General features: G+C 36.7%; 3 protein-coding genes across 3 annotated transcripts in view; 2 read left to right on the top strand and 1 right to left on the bottom strand.

The window, feature by feature from the left end:
- The window catches only part of Dhc1 (dynein axonemal heavy chain 1), a 28,100-nt gene extending 12,502 nt beyond the window's left edge, over positions 1–15,598 (top strand). Inside the window, exons 28-57 of the mRNA XM_089852454.1 lie at positions 39–1,019; positions 1,334–1,709; positions 1,776–1,918; positions 1,987–2,121; positions 2,272–2,394; positions 2,465–2,678; positions 2,746–2,855; positions 3,318–3,604; positions 3,672–3,861; positions 3,941–4,071; positions 4,527–4,680; positions 4,748–4,912; positions 4,984–5,207; positions 5,262–6,045; positions 6,113–6,250; positions 6,809–6,936; positions 7,002–7,170; positions 7,509–7,664; positions 7,752–7,907; positions 8,603–8,785; positions 8,843–8,947; positions 9,039–9,292; positions 9,363–9,553; positions 9,611–9,732; positions 9,804–9,972; positions 10,035–10,414; positions 10,654–11,189; positions 11,403–11,772; positions 11,868–12,020; positions 12,261–15,598. Coding sequence (XP_089708580.1) covers positions 39–1,019; positions 1,334–1,709; positions 1,776–1,918; positions 1,987–2,121; positions 2,272–2,394; positions 2,465–2,678; positions 2,746–2,855; positions 3,318–3,604; positions 3,672–3,861; positions 3,941–4,071; positions 4,527–4,680; positions 4,748–4,912; positions 4,984–5,207; positions 5,262–6,045; positions 6,113–6,250; positions 6,809–6,936; positions 7,002–7,170; positions 7,509–7,664; positions 7,752–7,907; positions 8,603–8,785; positions 8,843–8,947; positions 9,039–9,292; positions 9,363–9,553; positions 9,611–9,732; positions 9,804–9,972; positions 10,035–10,414; positions 10,654–11,189; positions 11,403–11,772; positions 11,868–12,020; positions 12,261–12,647 — 7,614 coding nt within the window. The 3' untranslated portion in view covers positions 12,648–15,598. The remainder of the gene's footprint in view (positions 1–38; positions 1,020–1,333; positions 1,710–1,775; positions 1,919–1,986; positions 2,122–2,271; positions 2,395–2,464; positions 2,679–2,745; positions 2,856–3,317; positions 3,605–3,671; positions 3,862–3,940; positions 4,072–4,526; positions 4,681–4,747; positions 4,913–4,983; positions 5,208–5,261; positions 6,046–6,112; positions 6,251–6,808; positions 6,937–7,001; positions 7,171–7,508; positions 7,665–7,751; positions 7,908–8,602; positions 8,786–8,842; positions 8,948–9,038; positions 9,293–9,362; positions 9,554–9,610; positions 9,733–9,803; positions 9,973–10,034; positions 10,415–10,653; positions 11,190–11,402; positions 11,773–11,867; positions 12,021–12,260) is intronic.
- On the bottom strand, positions 12,665–14,932 carry LOC149623473 (uncharacterized). The gene is made up of 8 exons (XM_089852489.1): positions 14,802–14,932; positions 14,631–14,725; positions 14,431–14,502; positions 13,762–13,956; positions 13,587–13,691; positions 13,422–13,508; positions 12,848–12,950; positions 12,665–12,789 (listed from the first exon to the last, which is right to left on the bottom strand). Exons 1-8 carry the CDS (start codon positions 14,899–14,901, stop codon positions 12,749–12,751), a joined length of 798 nt encoding a protein of 265 aa, XP_089708615.1. The 5' UTR covers positions 14,902–14,932; the 3' UTR covers positions 12,665–12,748.
- Positions 15,599–16,247: 649 nt separating the features above from the next.
- Positions 16,248–19,702, top strand: LOC149623471 (neuronal acetylcholine receptor subunit alpha-5-like). The gene is made up of 11 exons (XM_089853291.1): positions 16,248–16,994; positions 17,138–17,182; positions 17,575–17,684; positions 17,754–18,015; positions 18,123–18,225; positions 18,294–18,491; positions 18,552–18,873; positions 19,038–19,104; positions 19,179–19,271; positions 19,441–19,545; positions 19,643–19,702. The coding sequence occupies exons 1-11, from the start codon at positions 16,842–16,844 to the stop codon at positions 19,700–19,702; spliced, it is 1,518 nt and encodes a 505-aa protein (XP_089709417.1). The 5' UTR covers positions 16,248–16,841.
- Positions 19,703–20,124: the final 422 nt, after the last annotated feature.

Below are 20,124 nucleotides of genomic sequence, written 5' to 3'. Positions count from 1 at the left end.
TCCTTCTAAGAATACAACCACAATAACTTCTCTGATAGAATCCGGGTTACGCCGGTAGACAAGAACTTCCGGAAAACTTAAAAGTTCAGTTTCGTACTGTCGCCATGATGGTACCCGATAGACAAATAATTATCCGCGTTAAATTGGCCAGTTGCGGATTTTTAGAGAACATAACATTGGCCAGAAAATTTTACACGCTTTATAAACTGTGCGAAGAACAACTTACCAAACAAGTACACTACGATTTTGGTTTACGGAACATACTTTCGGTTTTAAGAACTCTAGGAGCGACAAAGAAACAACATCCTAGCGATTCCGAGAGTATGATTGTCATGAGAGTCCTTAGAGGAATGAATTTATCCAAATTAGTAGACGAAGATGAACCATTATTCCTCTCATTAATAACTGACTTATTTCCCGGTATAACAATGGAAAAACAAAGTTACCCTGACTTGGAAAAAGCCATAGAGGAAACCGTCGAAGCCGAAGGATTAATTAACCATACGTCATGGACTTTAAAGCTTATCCAACTCTACGAAATTCAACTGGTACGTCACGGTATCATGACGTTAGGTCCATCAGGATCGGGAAAAACTACTTGCATTCAAATGCTGATGAAGGCCTTAACGAAACTCGGGACCAATTACAAGGAAATGAGAATGAATCCCAAAGCTATCAGCTCGTCACAAATGTTTGGCAGATTGGACGTGGCCACTAATGATTGGACTGATGGGATATTTTCAACTTTATGGAGGAAAACTTTGAAAGCTAAGAAAGGAGATCATATATGGTTGGTTTTGGATGGACCCGTCGACGCCGTTTGGATTGAAAATTTAAATTCCGTTTTGGATGATAACCGAACTTTAACCTTAGCTAATGGGGATAGAATACCAATGTCTCCCAGTTGTAAAGTTATCTTTGAAGTACACAGTATCGACAACGCTTCACCGGCAACTGTCTCCAGGAATGGAATGGTTTATATGAGCTCGTCCGGTTTGAATTGGCGTCCAGTTTTACAGGTATTTATTTTTCTCTTAAAATTAATGAGCAATCAGAAACTTCGAAACAGACAGGATATAAATCGGTTGCGATAAAAATTAATTACCTAAAATTTAAGGCTTTTGAAGCGGCAGAAGCAGATTTCCAAGGAATCGCTTTAGTATTTTAGAAATAAATTGTAGGTTTTAGAAATTAGGGTAGTTTCTGTTCCTAAAATATACAGGGTGTTTCTGATAAGTCTGACATAAATTAAGGGGAATGTTCTTTGGGAGATTATACATCACAATCACAATTAACTGTTTCTGGAAGATACGTTAATTACATCGATTTACAGGCTTGGTTGGCCAAAAACTGTCCAACCCACAGTACCACCATCATGGAACTTTTCGAATCATCATTCGAAAGTTGTTTCCAATGGTCCAAACACAATTTAGTCTACAAAATGAACGTTTTAGAATGCAATATCATTCAACAAGCGACTAATTTGCTGGAAGGGTTATTACCACCCGAAGATAAACGAGATGACTTGAACTCCAAAATGCTAGGGAAGCTTTACGTTTTTGCTTTAATGTGGAGTATTGGCGCTTTTGTCGAAGTCAGCAATCGAGTACTTTTCGAGGGATATTTGAGAAGTTCTTTAGGAAAAGTCTTAGATTTGCCACCGCAAAGCGAAGATAGTAATATGTTCGATTATTTAGTCGATGAAAAAGGTACCATTTAACCCAAGGGTCCATCATTTTTGGGGTGGGTAAAAATATTGTTTTGACGTTGAACAGGGTCTTGGCAACATTGGAACACTAAAGTTGAGGATTATATCTACCCTGATATCACGCCCGCTGATTATTCCTCTATTTTAATACCGAATATTGATAATGTTCGAACAGAGTTTCTGATTAAAACAGTCGCTAAACTTGGAAAGGTAGCTCTAGATATCGGAGACTTTAAAGCGTCCCATTAGAGCTGACGTAGGACTGTTCTTTATTAAAGCCCGTACTTTTATTGGGAGAATCTGGAACTGCCAAAACCGTCATGATAAAGGCCTTCGTGAAAAAATACAATCCTGAAACGCATTTGTCGAAAACGTTTAATTTCTCATCCGCCTCTACTACGATGCATTTTCAAGTAGGACTTCTTAACTCGTTTTAGTTTTATTAGAATTTACTAACGAAGTTGGAATTAACCTGTACTTGTATTTATACTGATATATGTACTTGTATTTGTACTGATACATGTACTTGTATTTGTACTATACGCAAATTCAACTTTTTCTAGAGAACTGTCGAAAGCTTTATTGACAAAAGAATTGGTTCAACTTACGGTCCTCCAGCTGGTAAAAAAATGAGCATTTTTATTGACGATATTAATATGCCAATGATCAACGAATGGGGAGATCAAGTTAGCGAATTAAAATTAAAAACCAGACACACCATTATCATAAAACTAAATGATATATTGTTTCAAAAAGGTCACGAATGAAATTGTTCGCCAAACAATTGAAATGAAAGGTTTTTACAACCTGGAAAAACCCGGTGAATTTATCGTATTGCAAGATATCCAATTTTTGGCTGCAATGTGTCACCCAGGTGGTGGCCGCAATGATATCCCGTCTCGTCTAAAACGCCATTTTACCATTTTTAACTGTACCCTTCCTTCTGATTCTTCCATAGACAAAATATTCCGTACGTTTCCCGAGTTTGAAGTAGGCCTATAGTTTGGTATTTCTTACGTTAAATAATTCCCGGGTAGGTGTTATTGGTGGTGGGCATTACACAAGCGCCAGAGGTTTTTGCGACGAAGTCATAGACACTGTCCTTCAACTTGTCTCGTTGACAAGAAAACTGTGGCAATGGACAATTGTAATTACAGTCTTGTATTATTCGCAACTTTGGAACCTTAACAGGGTTCATACAAACCTGGGAAAGTCAGGGAAAATTACAGTTTTTAGTAAAATTCAGGGAAATCAGGGAATTTTGTGAGGCTTGAGTGATTTTGGTCTGAAGGGTTGCTTCAACTATAAAAAAGCCACTTCCGTTGTTGTTAGTCCATGTATGGGAAAAAAAATTTAAAACTCAGGGAATTACATTTGAAAAACCTGGAAAACTCAGGGAAATATATTTGAAAAACATGGAAAACTCAGGGAAATATATTTGGAAAACATGGAAAACTCAGGGAAATATATGTGAAAAAACCGTGGGAAAATCGGTTTTCTAAAAGTTGTACGAACCCTACTTGCCTGTTTTTATGGCAAATCGAAACGGTTCTAAGGTTCAAAAAGAGCATTGAATTGAATTTCTTAAAATTTACAAATTTTGTCTCAGACAAATATGCTACCAACTCCGGCTAAATTTCACTACATTTTCAATCTACGTGATTTGTCGAGGGTTTGGCAAGGAATGGTTTCGGCTCAATCGAACGTTATTAACACCCCCGAAACCATACTATCCTTATGGAAACACGAATGTACGCGAGTAATCGCGGACAGGTTTGTCGATTTGTCCGAACAAATAAAGTTCGAAACTGCCATGCTCGATTTAGTCAAAGAAAACTTGGGTAAAAGTTACGTCAAATATGTCAAGAAGACGCGATACTTTGTCGATTTCTTGAGGTACTATAATAGCAACGTGTGCCTTGCGTGTGCTATTTCTTTAATGTCTTTTGGTTTGCGCACTCAGAGATGTGCCCGAAGGAACGGGAGATGAGGAAGAGAGCGAAGTTGAAATCCCAAAAATATACGAGCCAGTTGAAAATTTAACTATTTTGGAGCAAAGGCTGAAATCATTGCAAACATTGTACAATGAAGTGATCAGGGGAACCGGTTTAGATCTGGTTTTCTTCGAAGACGCTATGATTCACTTGGTTAAGGTATGACGCGGAATCATCCTACGATTAACTGATCATATCATTGGTTATATCGAATTGGGCTGCGATTGATTTAATTTAGATTGCTAGAATAATTCGTATGCCAGGTGGAAACGCTCTTTTAGTCGGCGTTGGAGGTTCTGGCAAACAGTCTTTAACTAAATTAGCGTCCTTTATCGCTGGTTACAAAACATTTCAAATTACTTTAACAAGGTAGGAAATCAAAATGCTCCGCCTTACATGATACCAGAAGAAGGATATGACACTCTGTATCTGTTACTTTCTCTTATGTAACATGGTTCTTCCTAGGCCAGGGAGCCATTTTTGTTTGCTCTCTTTTCAATCAAATTTCAGATGGACATCGCATCGTGGGGGGGGGGGTGAATTCTATAACTGTTTGGTACTAAATCCTTATGAATCAATCCACAAACCTTGATTGTCTTGACGCGGTACAAAAATCCACAAGCGCCTCCGCCTTGCCAAATAGTTAAGCGCTAAAAGAGTAATGATGAGGGAACTATTTGTCGCGTATGTGATTCGGTTTAGTAACCTTAAGGGGTGTTGAGAAGAATCATGTTACAATTACCCCGCTTTGTGCTGGTACACTTCTCTCGGAGAGAAGTGATACGTAGTGCAATTGTCGCATGCATTCGCGTGTTACGTAACAGGTCTTACAATACGAACAACTTGTTGGAAGACCTGAAAATACTGTATCGTACCACCGGTATTCAAGATAAAGGGACTACATTCATATTTTCTGATCAAGACGTAAAAGAAGAGGGATTTTTGGAATATTTGAACAATATTCTCTCATCCGGAATGGTCCGTCTTGCAAAACATTTCTCTGATTTAATTGGGAATTCGGAAATTAATATAATTTGAACTTAAGGTTTCTAATCTGTTCTCGCGAGATGAACAAACCGAATTAATTCAAGAATTAATGCCAATCATGAAACGCGAGCAACCAAAAACTCCACCTACACCCGATAACGTCATGGAGTTTTTCCTGGCACGCAGTAGAAAGAATTTACATATAGTCTTGTGCTTTTCGCCCGTGAGTTTTTGTAAACGTAACAGCTTCGTGATTAACATCGTTAATTAATCTTTGAGATCGTTTGTTGTTAGGATGGTGAAAAATTCAGAACCAGGGCCCTGAAATTCCCCGGTTTTATATCAGCTTGTACCATTGATTGGTTCTTACCATGGCCTAAAGATGCCTTAAACGCGGTAGCCCGACACTTTTTAAGCGATTTTGACCAATGTTCTCATGATGTAAAGGAAAATTTGGCCATTAGCATGAGTAGCGTCCATCAGAAGGTTGCCGAATGCTGCAAAGATTACTTCGAAAGGTAATTACACAATTTTAATTAGATATTTTCCAGTTAACTCCGGTTACTTTTCAGGTACAGAAGAACGTGTCACGTGACCCCTAAATCGTATCTGTCGTTCATAAGCGGTTATAAAAACGTTTACTATCATAAACGCGACGAAATCGCCGAAATGGCCACCCGTATGGACAATGGTTTAGCCAAATTGGCCGAAGCCTCAGTTTCGGTTGAAAAACTCAAGAAAGAATTGGCCATTATGGAGAAAGAGCTAGCCATAGCCGTTGATACAGCGGCCAAAGTTTTAAACGAAGTGACACTCCGAGCCAAGGCCGCGGAAACCGTCAAAGATAGCGTCGAAAAAGCCAAAATTCGAGCTAAAGCCATCGTTGATGATATCGCTGTTGATAAATCCGTTGCGGAAGAGAAATTGGAAGCCGCCAGACCCGCTTTAGAAGAAGCGGAAGCCGCCTTGAATACCATTAAACCCGCGCATATCGCCACTGTTAGAAAATTAGGACGACCTCCGCACTTGATTATGCGGATTATGGATTGCGTCTTGATACTGTTTCAACGTAGACTCCAACAAGTCCAACGTGACCCCGAGAAAAAATGCATGAAACCATCGTGGGATGAATCCTTAAAGTTAATGTCCGGAGCCGGGTTCCTTCAAGCCCTTCAAAATTACCCCAAGGACACGATAAACGACGAGATTGTCGAACTGATGGAACCCTATTTAAGTATGGAGGATTACAATATGGAAACTGCGAAACGCGTCTGCGGGGACGTGGCTGGGTTACTGTCGTGGACTAAGTCCATGGTAGCCTTTTTTGGAATTAATAAAGAGGTGTTACCGTTGAAGGTACGTGACGCGGACAGATTTGGTTGGAAGAAAGGTGGTAACGCGTAACGGGTATTTGGTATTGTAGGCTAATTTAGCCATTCAAGAAGCTAGGTTGTCCGTTGCTATGGCCGAACTGGCTAAAGTTGAGGCGGAATTAACCGAAAAGGAAGAAGAGTTGAAGGAAGTTAAAGCGCAATATGATGAAGCCATGCACGAGAAAGATGTAAGTTGTTTTTTTTTGTTTATTTTTCACTAAACGGTGGTTACGGGTCAGGGAATGAAAATATGGGCCAAAAAGGTCAGGGGAAAGGCAGGGAATTTTATCAGTGTTGCCACAGGTCAGGGAAAACCTGTAAAAGTCAGGGAATTATAAGAATTTCAACCATTTAGATGGGTCAGGGTTAAACGCCGTTTTAGCGAGATCACGTTTGACCAAAAACCAAATTTGCTTGCTCCGCAGAGTCCGCGATGTTTTATGTTAAATATTTGAACGCAATTGTCAAGTTATAATAACAACAATGACAATTGGGCCTAAAAAAAGTCATGGAAAATTGTATAAAAAAAGTACAGGGAAAACCTGGAAATGTCAGGGAATTTGAACCTGAAATTTCACGGCAACCCTGTTCAATTTATTTTGGAAAATTTCTTGGGTTTACGTCAATTCGAAACTGAAGAGTTGATTTATAAAAATAGTTTTCTTACCTAAAACAAAACAAGTCACTCAGACACTTTGGGCTTGACCTTAGTATCGCGCTAACCCAATTCGGGTCCGTACGTTTAGAAATTAGAGAATCAAACTTCAATATGTCGAAGAAAAATGTCCAGAGCAGCGACATTGATTACCGAATTAGGCGAGGAAAATAGGCGATGGACCGAACAGAGTAAAAATCTCAAGGAACAGAATAGGAGGTATACTTAATTAGACGCGTGTTCTGACGAAGGTAGATTTATACACACTTATTTTTGGGACGTAGATTGGTAGGAGATGCGCTATTGGCTACGGGTTTTCTGTCATACATGGGACCTTTCAATCAAGAATATCGCAATGTCCTTTCGCAACATTGGACGGGGGAACTAAGTTTGCGAGAGATTCCATTTTCCGATAACTTGAATTTTACGGAAATGTTATCTGACCCTTCGACAGTAAGCGGATCGATATATACCTTATAATACTGTCTCTTCAGTAACAGCATAAGTTTATATGATATGTTCCATAAGTTTGACACTACCTATACTTCGTAATGGTAGAAACTTACTTACTGAGAGCTAGTTCGAGAACGACAAGCGAGAATTGAAATCCTACACTTGGTTAATTTTGCAGTTCATCTTCCTATTTACTAAGCCTTTGACAGCCCCTCACTAGGCGTCGCTTTACGAGAATCTATGACCTACGTCACTTCGTGACAAGCTCTCAGTAACCAGTGACAAACTTATGGAACATATCTTATGAACTTATGATAACAGTATGTATAATAAATCAGATTTCCGAGTGGAATTTCCAAGGATTGCCTAGCGACGAATTATCCATTCAAAATGGGATCATAATTACAAAAACTAATTGTTATCCGTTATTAATTGATCCGCAAGGTCAGGGAAAGCAATGGATTAAGAATAGAGAATCCAAGAATGAGTTACAGGTAAAGGGTATATGAAGTCAATCATGATGAAATCGCCCTTAAAATTTGTACAAGTTCTATTCGATATTTATTTATATAACCAATTAGATAACTTCTTTAAATCATAAATACTTTCGTCAACACTTGGAAGATAGTTTGTCTCTTGGAAGACCAATCTTAATCGAGGATGTTGGTGAAGAGCTTGATCCAATTTTAGATAATATTTTAGAAAAGAACTTCATTAAATCTGGAAGTTTAATCAAGGTATACATGATTTTAGGCTGTAACAAGAGGTCGGACATTTGGGGATTATTTGATAGTAAAAACCAAATCACTGCTCACAAATTTTGTTCAAATACAAAAGAAAAAAATAATCATTTTTTATTTTTGTCTGATTATTTTATTTTATTTTTGTCTGATTATTTTATTTTATTTTTGTTTGATTATTTTATTTTATTTTCGTTTGATTATTTTATTTTCGTTTGATTATTTTATTTTCGTTTGATTATTTTATTTTATTTTCGTTTGATTATTTTATTTTATTTTCGTTTGATTATTTTATTTTATTTTCGTTTGATTATTTTATTTTATTTTCGTTTGATTATTTTATTTTATTTTCGTTTGATTATTTTATTTTATTTTTATTTGATTATTTGATCTTATTTTGTGAAGATTTGTGAAAATAAATAAAGTTATAAGGGGGGATTTTATTTTCGTCTCATTATTTTATTTCATTTTATTTTATTTTGTGAAGAGAAATAACCTTTTTTATATTTTATTTTCGATTGATTATTTTATTTTATTTTGTGAAGAGAAATAAAGTTTTTTTTTGTTTTTGTGTTTTTATTTTTATTATTATTACTTTCTTTTTGTTTCACGAGTATGGAATTTATGGAGAATGTCCGACCTCTCGGACGGTAACTTAATTTGATACGTAACACGCGCAATTTCCAACGAAGGTTATGATTGGCGAAAAAGAATGCGACCTTTTACCCGGTTTTAAATTATACGTAACTTCGAAATTATCAAATCCATCGTACTCACCCGATGTTTCAGCGAAGGTCGCGTTGATTGACTTCACAGTTACGGTCAAAGGTCTCGAAGACCAACTACTCGGTAGAGTTATCATTAAAGAAAAAGCTGTAAGGACATAAAAACGAGTTGTTCTTTCCCAACTTGATTCTGAGCATTACGTTTAGGAACTTGAAAGCGAACGAATCGCCTTGATGCAAGATGTGATGGAAAATAAACGGAAAATTCAAGAATTTGAAGATAGCCTTTTGTTTAGGTTGACCAGTACCAAGGTACGACAGAGATGGTGTCATAAAAACAGTTTTAAGTTCCGCGGTCGTTATGATGTCCAAGTATAGGAAGTTGATAAATATTGGCTTTTAGGGGTCGTTAGTCGACGATGAAGACTTGATTATTGTCTTGCAAGACACTAAAACTGTCACTCAACAAGTTAGCAAAAATCTCAGAGTGTCGGCCGAGACTCAATGTAAAATTAACGAAGCTAGAGAAGAATTTCGAGCAGTGGCTACACGTGGTAGTCTACTTTACTTTTTGGTGGTCGAAATGAGCATGGTTAATGTCATGTACCAAACTTCCTTGAGACAGTTTTTGCAATTGTTTGACCTTTCTTTAGCAAGGTATTTGTGGTACACTTCTCTCGAAGAGAAGTATTATGTACTTCTGCAATTACTAATTAAGTTCCTACAGATCTGCTGGAAGTTCCATCGTTTTTCAGAGAGTACAAAATATTATTTCATTTTTAACGTACACGGTTTACAAGTCACAAGTACGGGGAGTTTACGAAAATCATAAATTTCTCTTTACGCTTTTATTGGCGCTTAAAATTGACTTGCATAGTGGGAAAGTTAATTACCAACAATTTTTTACATTAATTAAAGGTAGGCTTTGAATTATTTAACGTTAACAAGGATTAAAATATAAAAAAACCCATTTAGGCGGGGCATCGTTAGAGTTGAAAAAAATTCCACCTAAACCATTTAAATGGATGTTAGAAGTAACTTGGCTTAATTTAGTTCAATTAAGTTACTTGCCTGAGTTTGAAAACATTTTAAAACAAGTAACTCTACATTCTAACAGTTTTTTTATTAATTATTAGTAACCGAATTTAATGTTTAAAATATTTAAAAGGTTACCAATAATGAAAAGACGTGGAAAACGTGGGTAGATTCCGATAGACCGGAAGAGGAAGTCATGCCTGAGAATTACGGCATGACCTTGAATGTTTTTCAAAAACTCTTACTTATAAGATCCTGGTGTCCTGATAGGACCATTTCCCAAGCCCGAAAATACGTTTCCGGTATATTGACACCATTTCGAACTTAGGTCTATTTCTTCTCTATAAAAATGCTTTCGTCGTAGAATCACTAGATCCAATTTATTCCGAGGAAATTATCCTTGATCTCGAAGAAACGTGGTCCGAATCGGACAATCGAACTCCTTTAGTTTGTTTTCTATCAGTCGGGGCTGACCCCACCGTTCAGATTGAGTCATTAGCCAAGAGATTACAACTCGAATGTCGGTCTATCTCTATGGGACAAGGACAAGAAGTTCCCGGTAGACAGTTACTAAATCAGTCCATGGAGAATGGAAGCTGGGTTTTGTTGCAAAATTGCCATTTGAGTTTAAAATTCTGCGAGGAATTGCTCGATGCCTTGCTCGAAACGGAGACAATTCACGCCGATTTTAGAGTGTGGATAACAACCGAGATACATCCGCAGTTTCCAATTGGTTTATTGCAGGTATTAACAATTTAACCAAGTAGATTAACCCAACCGTTTCAAGCTTAGCCAGGGTGGACTGACAAGCCTAAGGGTCAAAGGCCCTCGCCTATAGTGTCTGGCTCGAATTTTCTCACAAATACTGATTGACTAGGTCCTTTCAGCCTTCAGTCGTTGTCGCCCTATGACCAGTCCGCTCTGACCGTGTATTTTTGAAACTCATCCAAACCTCTGAACAAATTTTATCCTTGTACTGACAGACGTCAATAAAATTCACAAATGATCCCCCGCAAGGAATTCGGGCTAGTTTGAAGCGTACATTCGCGAGTCTTACCCAAGACATACTCGATTTTTCAACTGGTCCTCAATGGCAACCCGTTCTATTCGCCCTGGCATTTTTACACACCATTGTCCAAGAACGCAGGAAATACGGCCCACTAGGATGGAATATACCCTACGAATTCAACCAATCAGATTTCTCGGCTTCTATGCAGTTTCTTCAGAAACATTTGGACGATGTTGACCCAAAAATTGGTATTTGTTGGCGTACCGTATCCTATATGTTAGGAGAAGTGATGTACGGTGGCAGAGTGACGGATGATTTTGATAAACGGCTGTTGCATACCTACACCGACGAATGGATAACTGAAAGGTTGCTTTCCTCTGATTTTGAGTTCGCTACGGGATATCATAGACCTCCTTGTCATACCATCACCCAGTATTTGGATTACATTAATTCCTTACCCCAGATTGATTCTCCCGAGGTTTTTGGACTGCATCAAAATGCGGATATAACGTAAGTAACATTTTTGTGTGGGCTAATTCTCTTGAACATTGAAATATGCTAAAGAAATGCTTGGTACCTTATTCTCCTCTAAAATGATCCAAAGTTTTCCATTTCTCAAAAAGTTTGTAACCTACTCTTCAAACACACGTTACAATTATAATTGAATTTTTTTCATGAAAAACCACTTTTATATTGACTTGTCCATTTTGTTTACTTTCATAGTCACCAAATTAACACCGCCCAAGATATCCTTCTCAATATTCTAAGCATTCAACCCAAAGTAAACACTGATAACATCGGAGATACTAGAGAAGCCAATGTCCTTAGGCTGGCCACTGACATGATCTCTAAACTACCCGAAGATTACGTTGATCACGAAGTTAAAGCTCGCCTCATTGCCTTGGGTCTTTTGGAACCCATGAACATTTTCTTACGCCAAGAGATTGGTCGCGTGCAAAAGTTACTAACAGTGGTACGAAGCACTCTATTAGACCTACAGTTGGCGATTGAAGGCACCATAATCATGAGTGAAAGTCTGCAAGACGCTCTTGACTCCATGTATGATGGAAAGATACCAACGTCATGGAAAAAGGTCAGTGGATCAGTAACTGTTGTTAGTCAGTGGATCAATAATCAAAATAATTTCAATTGTATTTGTTTATGAAATTATTTTGTCTCTTTACACAGATTTCTTGGGAATCAGCTACTCTTAGCTTCTGGTTTTCGGAATTGCAAGAACGAGATGCCCAGTTTCGAAACTGGTTAGCGGAAGGGAGACCAAACGCATTTTGGATGGCTGGCTTCTTCAATCCTCAAGGATTTCTCACCGCTATGAGACAGGTACGATAATTTAACTTAATCAATTGATGTTGTAAAAATGCATTGAAACACCTTGCACTATTGCGAATGGGTTGATATGATTAAATCATTAATCTCTCAGCACGTCTTCATTAGCCTTTTGAAAACTCGTCACATCTTTTTTGACCATGAGCACGTGTTCACGCATTATTGTTCCTTAATCCTAGCCTTTGAGTTATAAATTCGTATTCGATTTTGGCCCATTTCCTTGACCCTTTGAAGGAAGTGACTCGCCTCCATAAGGGTTGGGCTCTGGACACCGCGGTCCAACACAACGAAGTGACCCGCATGATGAAAGAGGATATAACCGGACCTCCAGCTGAAGGCGTTTACGTCTACGGCCTGTATTTGGACGGCGCTGGTTGGGACCGAAAATTATGTCAACTAAGACCTTCCAAACCAAAAGTTCTATTCGAACCCATGCCAGTTATACATATATTTGCGGTCAATTCCACAGAAGGCAAAAACGTCAATCTTTACGAATGTCCGGTTTATAAAAAACCCGGTAGAACCGACGAAGAATATATAACCTCGTTTGACTTGAGTTCTAGTTTACAAACGAGTAATTGGGTTTTGCAAGGTGTCGCCTTACTCTGCGATATTAAATAATTTTAGGGTCACTGAGGTCAAATAAAAATCTATTTTAATTCTTTAAGCTTCCATGGGTGCAAAATACAAAACATAAGTATTAATTATTATAGTTAATGAAGTTATTGGAATGCGGAGTTTGCGTCTTGTTTACGAGGCAACCCTGTTTAGAATTTCAAATATTTAATATTTTAAAAATTAACTTTAAAAACATAACATACAGAAAGGAGGATCGCAAGAAGGGCTATGTTCTTTCTTGTAAATCCATATTCGATTGTCATCCAGTGTTTTACATACAATGTTGCACTCCAATTGAACTAATGCCTTTAAATTTAAATTTAAAATAATATCATATTTTAAATTTGATAATGTAGTAATATTTTATTATAATGAATTTTCCAAAAAGGGAGGGTAGTAGGACCGAAGTAGAGTGGGTTATATTTGGGATTTTGAGTCAAAAATGTTCTATGGCATTTTGCCCTAAGGGACACCTTAAACAAGTTATGATTGAAGTGTTTTACGGACGACCCCTTATTAAAATTAGTATTATATTTCAATTTTTAACTTAAATTGAAGGGATCGTCTTTAAAACACTCTAATTATAACTTGTAAACGGTGACCCTTAAAGCAAAATGTCACCGAACACTTTCGACTCAAATCGATTCCCCATAGAACCAACTGTACCACAATTTTTGAAACACCCTGTATTTCATAGTAGAAGATATTAAATAGTAATAGAAGAAAGTTTTAATTTTCACAAACTACTATCAATAATTAAATTCATAACAATCATACCAAAACGGGTCTGGTTGGAAATTTAGCCCTGCAACGTATATAGTCCAAAGTATCGCCTTGTTCGCGACATTCACCATTCCAACAAAGCTTAAACACAAAAATATAAATATAAATTTTTTAAAAGCAATTATCATTTAAGTTTTAATAAAATAAATTAAAAAGTACTTTTTTGTCTCCACACACATCGCCATTGTACGAGGAATGGGTGAATTGTTGGTTTAAAACTGGCGAATAGCAGTGAAAGACGCAGTCGGATAAGGCATGCGCGGGCTGAAATGTAACAGATTAGTTACATTTCATGATGTTTTTGAGAAAAGGCTTAAAGACCAAAAAAATTTACCAAATATCGTATTTCAGGGTTGAAAGGGTGTAAAGCCCTGCATCGTGTTTCGTAGTCGTAATCAACAACAGGGCTATCGGGGAAGAAATTGTGCCTCTGTCTTCCTCTACGTCTCTCGTTAAGACGACCTTCGTCGGCTGGAGATATACTTTTCAAACGGTTCATGTATTTTATACAGGTTTGCGTAATGCAGATCTGAAAGCGATATTTAAATTATTAATTCGTATATATATATATATATATATATCTGATAAGTCTGGCATAAATTAAGGGGGATGTTCTTTATACGATTTTGAGTCGAAAATGTTATATGACATTTTGTCATAAGGGACACTTTTCAAGTTAAGATTGGAGTATTTTACGGATGACCCCTTAACATTTCATTAAGAAACTGAAAGACAATTATTTCTAATTTAATTACGTGGTTCCGTAAATTACTCAGATCATATCTCGAAAACAGTGGCCCGGACGGCAAAATGTCATAGAAGTTACATTTTCGACTCAAAATCGCTCATACAACCCACAGTACTTCGGTTCTTCCACTATCCCTTTTTGGAACACTGTTTAAACTCCCTCGGGGGCGTAAGGTATAATAAACCACCCATAGTAGGTTATCAATTCGCTAGTTCATTCTTCAAAAATATATCTAGTTAATTCGTAACATTTTACCTTGCCATTACGACACGCTTGGATATTATGGTTCAGCTTACAACAAGCGAGGCAATGCATAGACAAGATTTTCTAAATTTAAAACAATAATAATAATAAAATATATTTCAATTCTTAATAATATTTATACATTAGAATTAATTTAAAATATAAAATTAATCCTAAAAATTAATCCTAAAAATATTAAATTTTCCATTTACTCCTCCTCCTCCTCCACTCTCAATATTTTCGCTTATATTGGGCGGACTTTGATCGGGATCGCTTCGAAAAACTGGTCGCAAATGCACTACGTCATCTAAAAATTATAATTTAAAATATTAAAAAGAACATAATTTAAATTTATAAATTATAATAAAATTTTTAACTTTTACCGTAATTTGGAACAGGTAATGGTGGTACTATTGTACCCAAAAGACATCCAAAGTTAAGAAACACGACTAAGAACTTAAGAAATTTTTCTATGGCGTTCATTTTTCCACCGACTGTGATTGCGATCCGAACACTTTTGAGTTTGATACACGTATTATGATCTGGCGAGAGATTAGTTTTTAAATGAACGAGTCAGGAAGCGAATTCTCTCTAAATATGGTACTCCGCTATCGCCTCGATAAATAAACACCTAATTGTTTAGGTTACGTTTAATTAAACAAGGTCCAATTACATACATTATCGGCTAATATCATCAGTTTTTAACATAAGTCCATAAGTTAATTCCATAAGTTTGTTGCTGGTTCAAGTGACGTAGGTGAAACGTCATAGATTCTCGTAAAGCGACGCCTGGTGAGGCGCTGTCAAAGGCTTAGTACAGACTAAATAAGATGATGGACTGCAAAACCACGTGTAGTCAATTATCTCTTGTCGTTCTCGAACTAGCTCTCAGTAAGTCTCTGGCATTACGAAGTATCGGAAGTGCCATACTTACGGAACATATCTTATAAACTTATGGTTTTAAACAAATCCATCCAATTAATAACGGTTTTAACTATTTATGGTATTATGCTAAGGAAACATTTTTAAAATTTCCTGACATTGCAATTTGAAATTATGTATGTCAAAGAAAGTGAATATTGTTTACGCAATTTTTTTTTCTTAAATGGCCAAAGTACAAGATATTATAGTTGTACTTGACTGTATTAAGTCATTCATTAAAATGTCTATAATTACACTACACTCAGAAATACATTAAACCAAAATTAACAAACTTATTCTCGTTATCAGAGTTGCCACAATATTTTGTTTCTAGGTTTTATTTATCTTGTGATTTAAAGGGAATGTCACCCTATGGATATTGTACCGTGTACGACTTCCTGTTCAACCGTATATGGCTTTAGTGTGGAGAAAGAGATTACATCGTTTTGAAGGTTCTTTAATTCCAGAAAAGGTAATTTCCCTCATCTTTCAAAATGATATAAAAAGTATTTACAAGATTTTTTAATGTATTTTTTATTTCTTATATTGTTCCTAATGTTTCTAATTTTATTTACCACTTCTTACCTTTAATTACCATTATATATACGAGTGTTACGTGTAATATTAAGAGGTGCTTAGGTGATCAGCGCTCTTCCAATTTTAATTTATAATTTAAAATATTATTTCACCTACAAAACAGTACATTCCCTGATTTAAGTAAAAACATTTCAGTAAATGATGTTGCGTAATCATTTGAAAATTTGACTAGTTAAAAATATTTCACTAATATACCTTCCCTTAATTAACCATAGAAGGAGACACCGTAATATTATCCAGGTAACAAAAATAATTTTTGAATGGAAACGTTAATATTCGGTACCTTTCATCTCTGAGCAGCGAACTCGGCACCCGCGCGGTTTCATCTCATTATAAATAACCTCCTCCCCCAATAGATATACATAAACTTTTCAAAAATTATAATAAATTAAGTATTATTAAAAATATGTTAAAGAAGTTACTTTTAACATCTATTTCGTTTTTATTTCTGATTCAAATGGGTAAGTTTTTAATTTGTTGCGTTAAAGATGTATTAATTCAATTAGCATAAAATTAGTAAGAGATCTTAAGAAACTTTTATTAAAATTCTATTTTGAAGATAAAAAATTATTTAATCGAATTAATTGAACAAAAATGGGCAGTTTTATTTTATTTTTAAAGTTAAATTAGGGTAAGTTGGAGTACTTAAAGCTTAAAACCCTGAATTCTCCCTTTGAAGATATACATGTAGTTTCCCATTATATCGTTTTACCGTTTTACCTTCTAAGCCGGATCTCTTTTGATCTCAAAATTATTGACACAGGCGCTCGTATTGATACCTTTACATTTTTAATAATAATTGGATAGCTATTCAAATTATACTACCCTACTTTTAGGTTTAATTTTTTTCCTTTAACACTTTGCTAAAATGGTTATTATTTTTTGCTTTATTAATTAATTTAGCAATGTCAGACGATCCGCTGGAAAAACAAACGATGCTTTCAAAATTGAGAAAATATTTATTGACCAATTATGATCCTCATAGTAGACCAGTAATAAATCACAAGGAAAACACGACAGTTGATATCAACTTGGCGCCATTGCATTTAACCGAATTGGTAATTAAAAGAGTTACACCTACGTGAAATTCCGCTAAATAATCAAAAACACGACCGATTATCAATGCCTACATTTAACAAGACTGTCTTTGCATAATTTCAAATAACTTCTAACTCCCAAATAAAATTTTTATTCCCGACAGGACGAACTGAGGGGAATTATGACAATGGAAGCATATTTAGACCTTGTAAGATAGTTTAACGGTTCCAACATGAGCTTGTGATGTTATTGGTTGCCGCGGAAGCCATTGTTGAAACCATAAGTTTATTAGATATGTTCTATAAGAATGACACTTCCTGTACTTCGCAATGCTAGAGAGTTATCGAGAACGACGCGAGAGTTGACTACACTCGATTTTGTTGTCCTTCTTCCTATTTAGCCTGTACTAAGCCTATGACAGCGCCTCACACTGCGTCGCTTTACGAGAATCTATGACGTTTTAGTGTTTCACCGACGTCACTTCATGAAAAGCTCTCAGTATCCAGTGACAAACTTATGGAACATATCTTATGAGCTTACGTTGAAACCCATATTTGTTAAGTATATATGTCTTCTACTTCCACGGAAAATTTCTTGTAGGAATGGCAAGATCCGCTTCTAGTTTGGGTACCGGACAAATACGACGGCATTAATACAGTCCATTTCCACGAAACTGAAATTTGGAAACCGGACATTAGCATTTACGAAAGGTTGGAAATTTGACCAAGTAATTATTTGCTATCAGCTTCATAATCAGTTCGGTTTCTATACGTAAATAGTATAGGTACTGAAGTGGATCCTTGGCACAATGTTTACTTGGTAGTCAACAGTTCCGGTTTCGTTAACTGGAATCCTCCAGCTACGTTGAACACCATATGCCAATTAGATTTTACCAACTACCCGAAAGATGTTCAAGAATGCACCATGACCGTAGGCTCCTGGTCTTATCACGGTGAACATATTGATCTTCATTTTAACCAAAATGAGACTCACATTACCGACTCTTTTTTGACGATTGAGAACACAAACCCAAACTGGGAGGTAATTGTAAACGTGTCACTAGCCCGCTTCGTACTGGGGATCTAACCAGGGAGGGCCAATGGGTCTCCTTTACGATGCTGACTCAACTAAGTGAATTGTGGTTTTAGGTTGTAAGTGTAACGTCGATTCTTGAAAATACTATGTACGAGGAATTTGATCATAAGAAAATGATGCCAGCGGTCGAATATACCATCAAAATTAAGAGACGAGGTTGATTAACAATTATGATATAACGTTTTTCCCATAAAATAACACTTTTTTTCTACTACCTCGTTTAGGTTTTGCGGAAGAAGATATGGTGGCTTTACCAAGAGGAATGTCTCTACTACTAATTCTCGTGATGTTTATGGTTCCTCAAGGATTGGAGTACACCAACACTAAACTCTTTCTCGGTTCTATTCCTCTTGTCATTCAAATCATCCTGATCTTTTTAGTAGCCATGAATGTGCCAGCTGTAGCTTGCTTAACCAATGGACGTAAGTACCTCAGTATTCCCTCAAATTCCACCTAGACTTATGATTATCTTCTTTGAACAGTTCGGGCCCTGAAGGCCTCGTTTGCCTTATCAACCTTGGCTATAATTATCGAAGTGGCTTTCTTAAACCTGTCAGCCTGCAACACTAGCAGTCCCCCGGATTTGCTCATGAAAGTATTGACACCTACTGTCCTAAAATTCCTCTTGTGTTTCTGCGGCGGAAGTCCATCATCAACATCGAACGTCATGCAAGATGATGGAACTACACGCGTTGTTGAGTCCATGGACCCTCGTAAAAAGGATTGGCTCAATGTTGCGTCAGCCTTGGACCGAGTGGCCCTTGTACTTTTCCTGTTTTTATTTTTGGTTACTGGTTGTTTCTGGTAACGCGTCATGGAAAGATATAAATTGCGCAATGTTTTTAAACGTTCAGAATTGTCTTAATTGATTTAACAACCAAAGACATTTCCTATACTCGTACTAATATTCATTTCGAAGGAACTCAAGTTTAGTGAAATAGAACCTCACTTTAACATCAAATATGCAGTTATTTGGGACCATTGTGTTTGACGGTGCCAGGCAAGGGTCCCCAGAGTGGTGACGGAAACGATAACGTAAGTAGAACCTAAAGAAAACATCCAGGAACTTTCGTAATCATTGTTCTCTGGAGGTTTTTGTTATGGGAAAGATGAAGGCTCATTCTAAATTATCATCTTCCGTCATGGAAAATGGTAAAGGCGTTGTTCCCGAACTTCCAGTTATAATAAAGAATGGCGTTGGGGTCAGTGATTAATTGTTAGATTTATAGGGGTTTTATTTCTGCTCTTATCTTTTCTTTCTTCGAGAGAGAGAGAGAGAGAGAGGCTGGGACAACCGAGGTTATCTTTGGATAGTTTTATTGGGCCTTCCTTAAAAAATGAAAGGGATGGTTTCTTTGATTAACTGCTCAGGGATTGCTATCTGTAAATAGAAGACACCGGGGGAAAAACCGGAAAAGGAACGATGAAAGAGCTTCCCCCCTATTAGTTACGTCTTTAACCATAACCTTTCAATGCGTAAGTTCAGGTGCGCTATTTGGGCTTATAGTATCGGCACCTTCCTTGCACTGTGAGATCTTCGTTTAGTAAAAGTTTATATTTCAAACCTTAATAGAATAGAGGCACGAAATACTGTGATTTCTATAAAGATTTGATCGAGGAGGGTTATTGGTAAAAATAGCGATCGTTGTAGGCGATGTTTTGTATTTCCGGATAAATCCGCCAAAAAGAGGCAAGACTCTACCAGGTGTTGCTACCCGGCGTTGCCCGGTCTCTTAAGGGAATGTATACCCACCTCTAGGACGATATTTGCTAGGGGTTCGCGGTCCCAACTTCGAGTAACTGAACGAAACCACCTATGAAAAATTTGCGGGCGTACGCTCTTCAACTCACTAAAGTTCCATGGCAACCGATCTACTTGTACTAAATATCCTCTCGACTTATACTTATGGATATTATCATAGGCTTATGCTTTAACCGAAATCGTAATGATGAAATAAATGCTCCTTCGAGAGGAAAATATTCAAAGGAAAAGGAAAAAGTTTTTTATATTTATTGACAAGTGCTTTGTATGGAAATTTTATTATTTTGGCATTT

The sequence above is a fragment of the Phalangium opilio genome, unplaced genomic scaffold, assembly GCF_054372755.1.
Source record: "Phalangium opilio isolate 3A_F unplaced genomic scaffold, DU_Popi_V2 ptg000113l_1, whole genome shotgun sequence".
Taxonomy (NCBI): domain Eukaryota; kingdom Metazoa; phylum Arthropoda; class Arachnida; order Opiliones; family Phalangiidae; genus Phalangium; species Phalangium opilio.
This window is presented reverse-complemented; position numbering and strand designations above follow the sequence as displayed.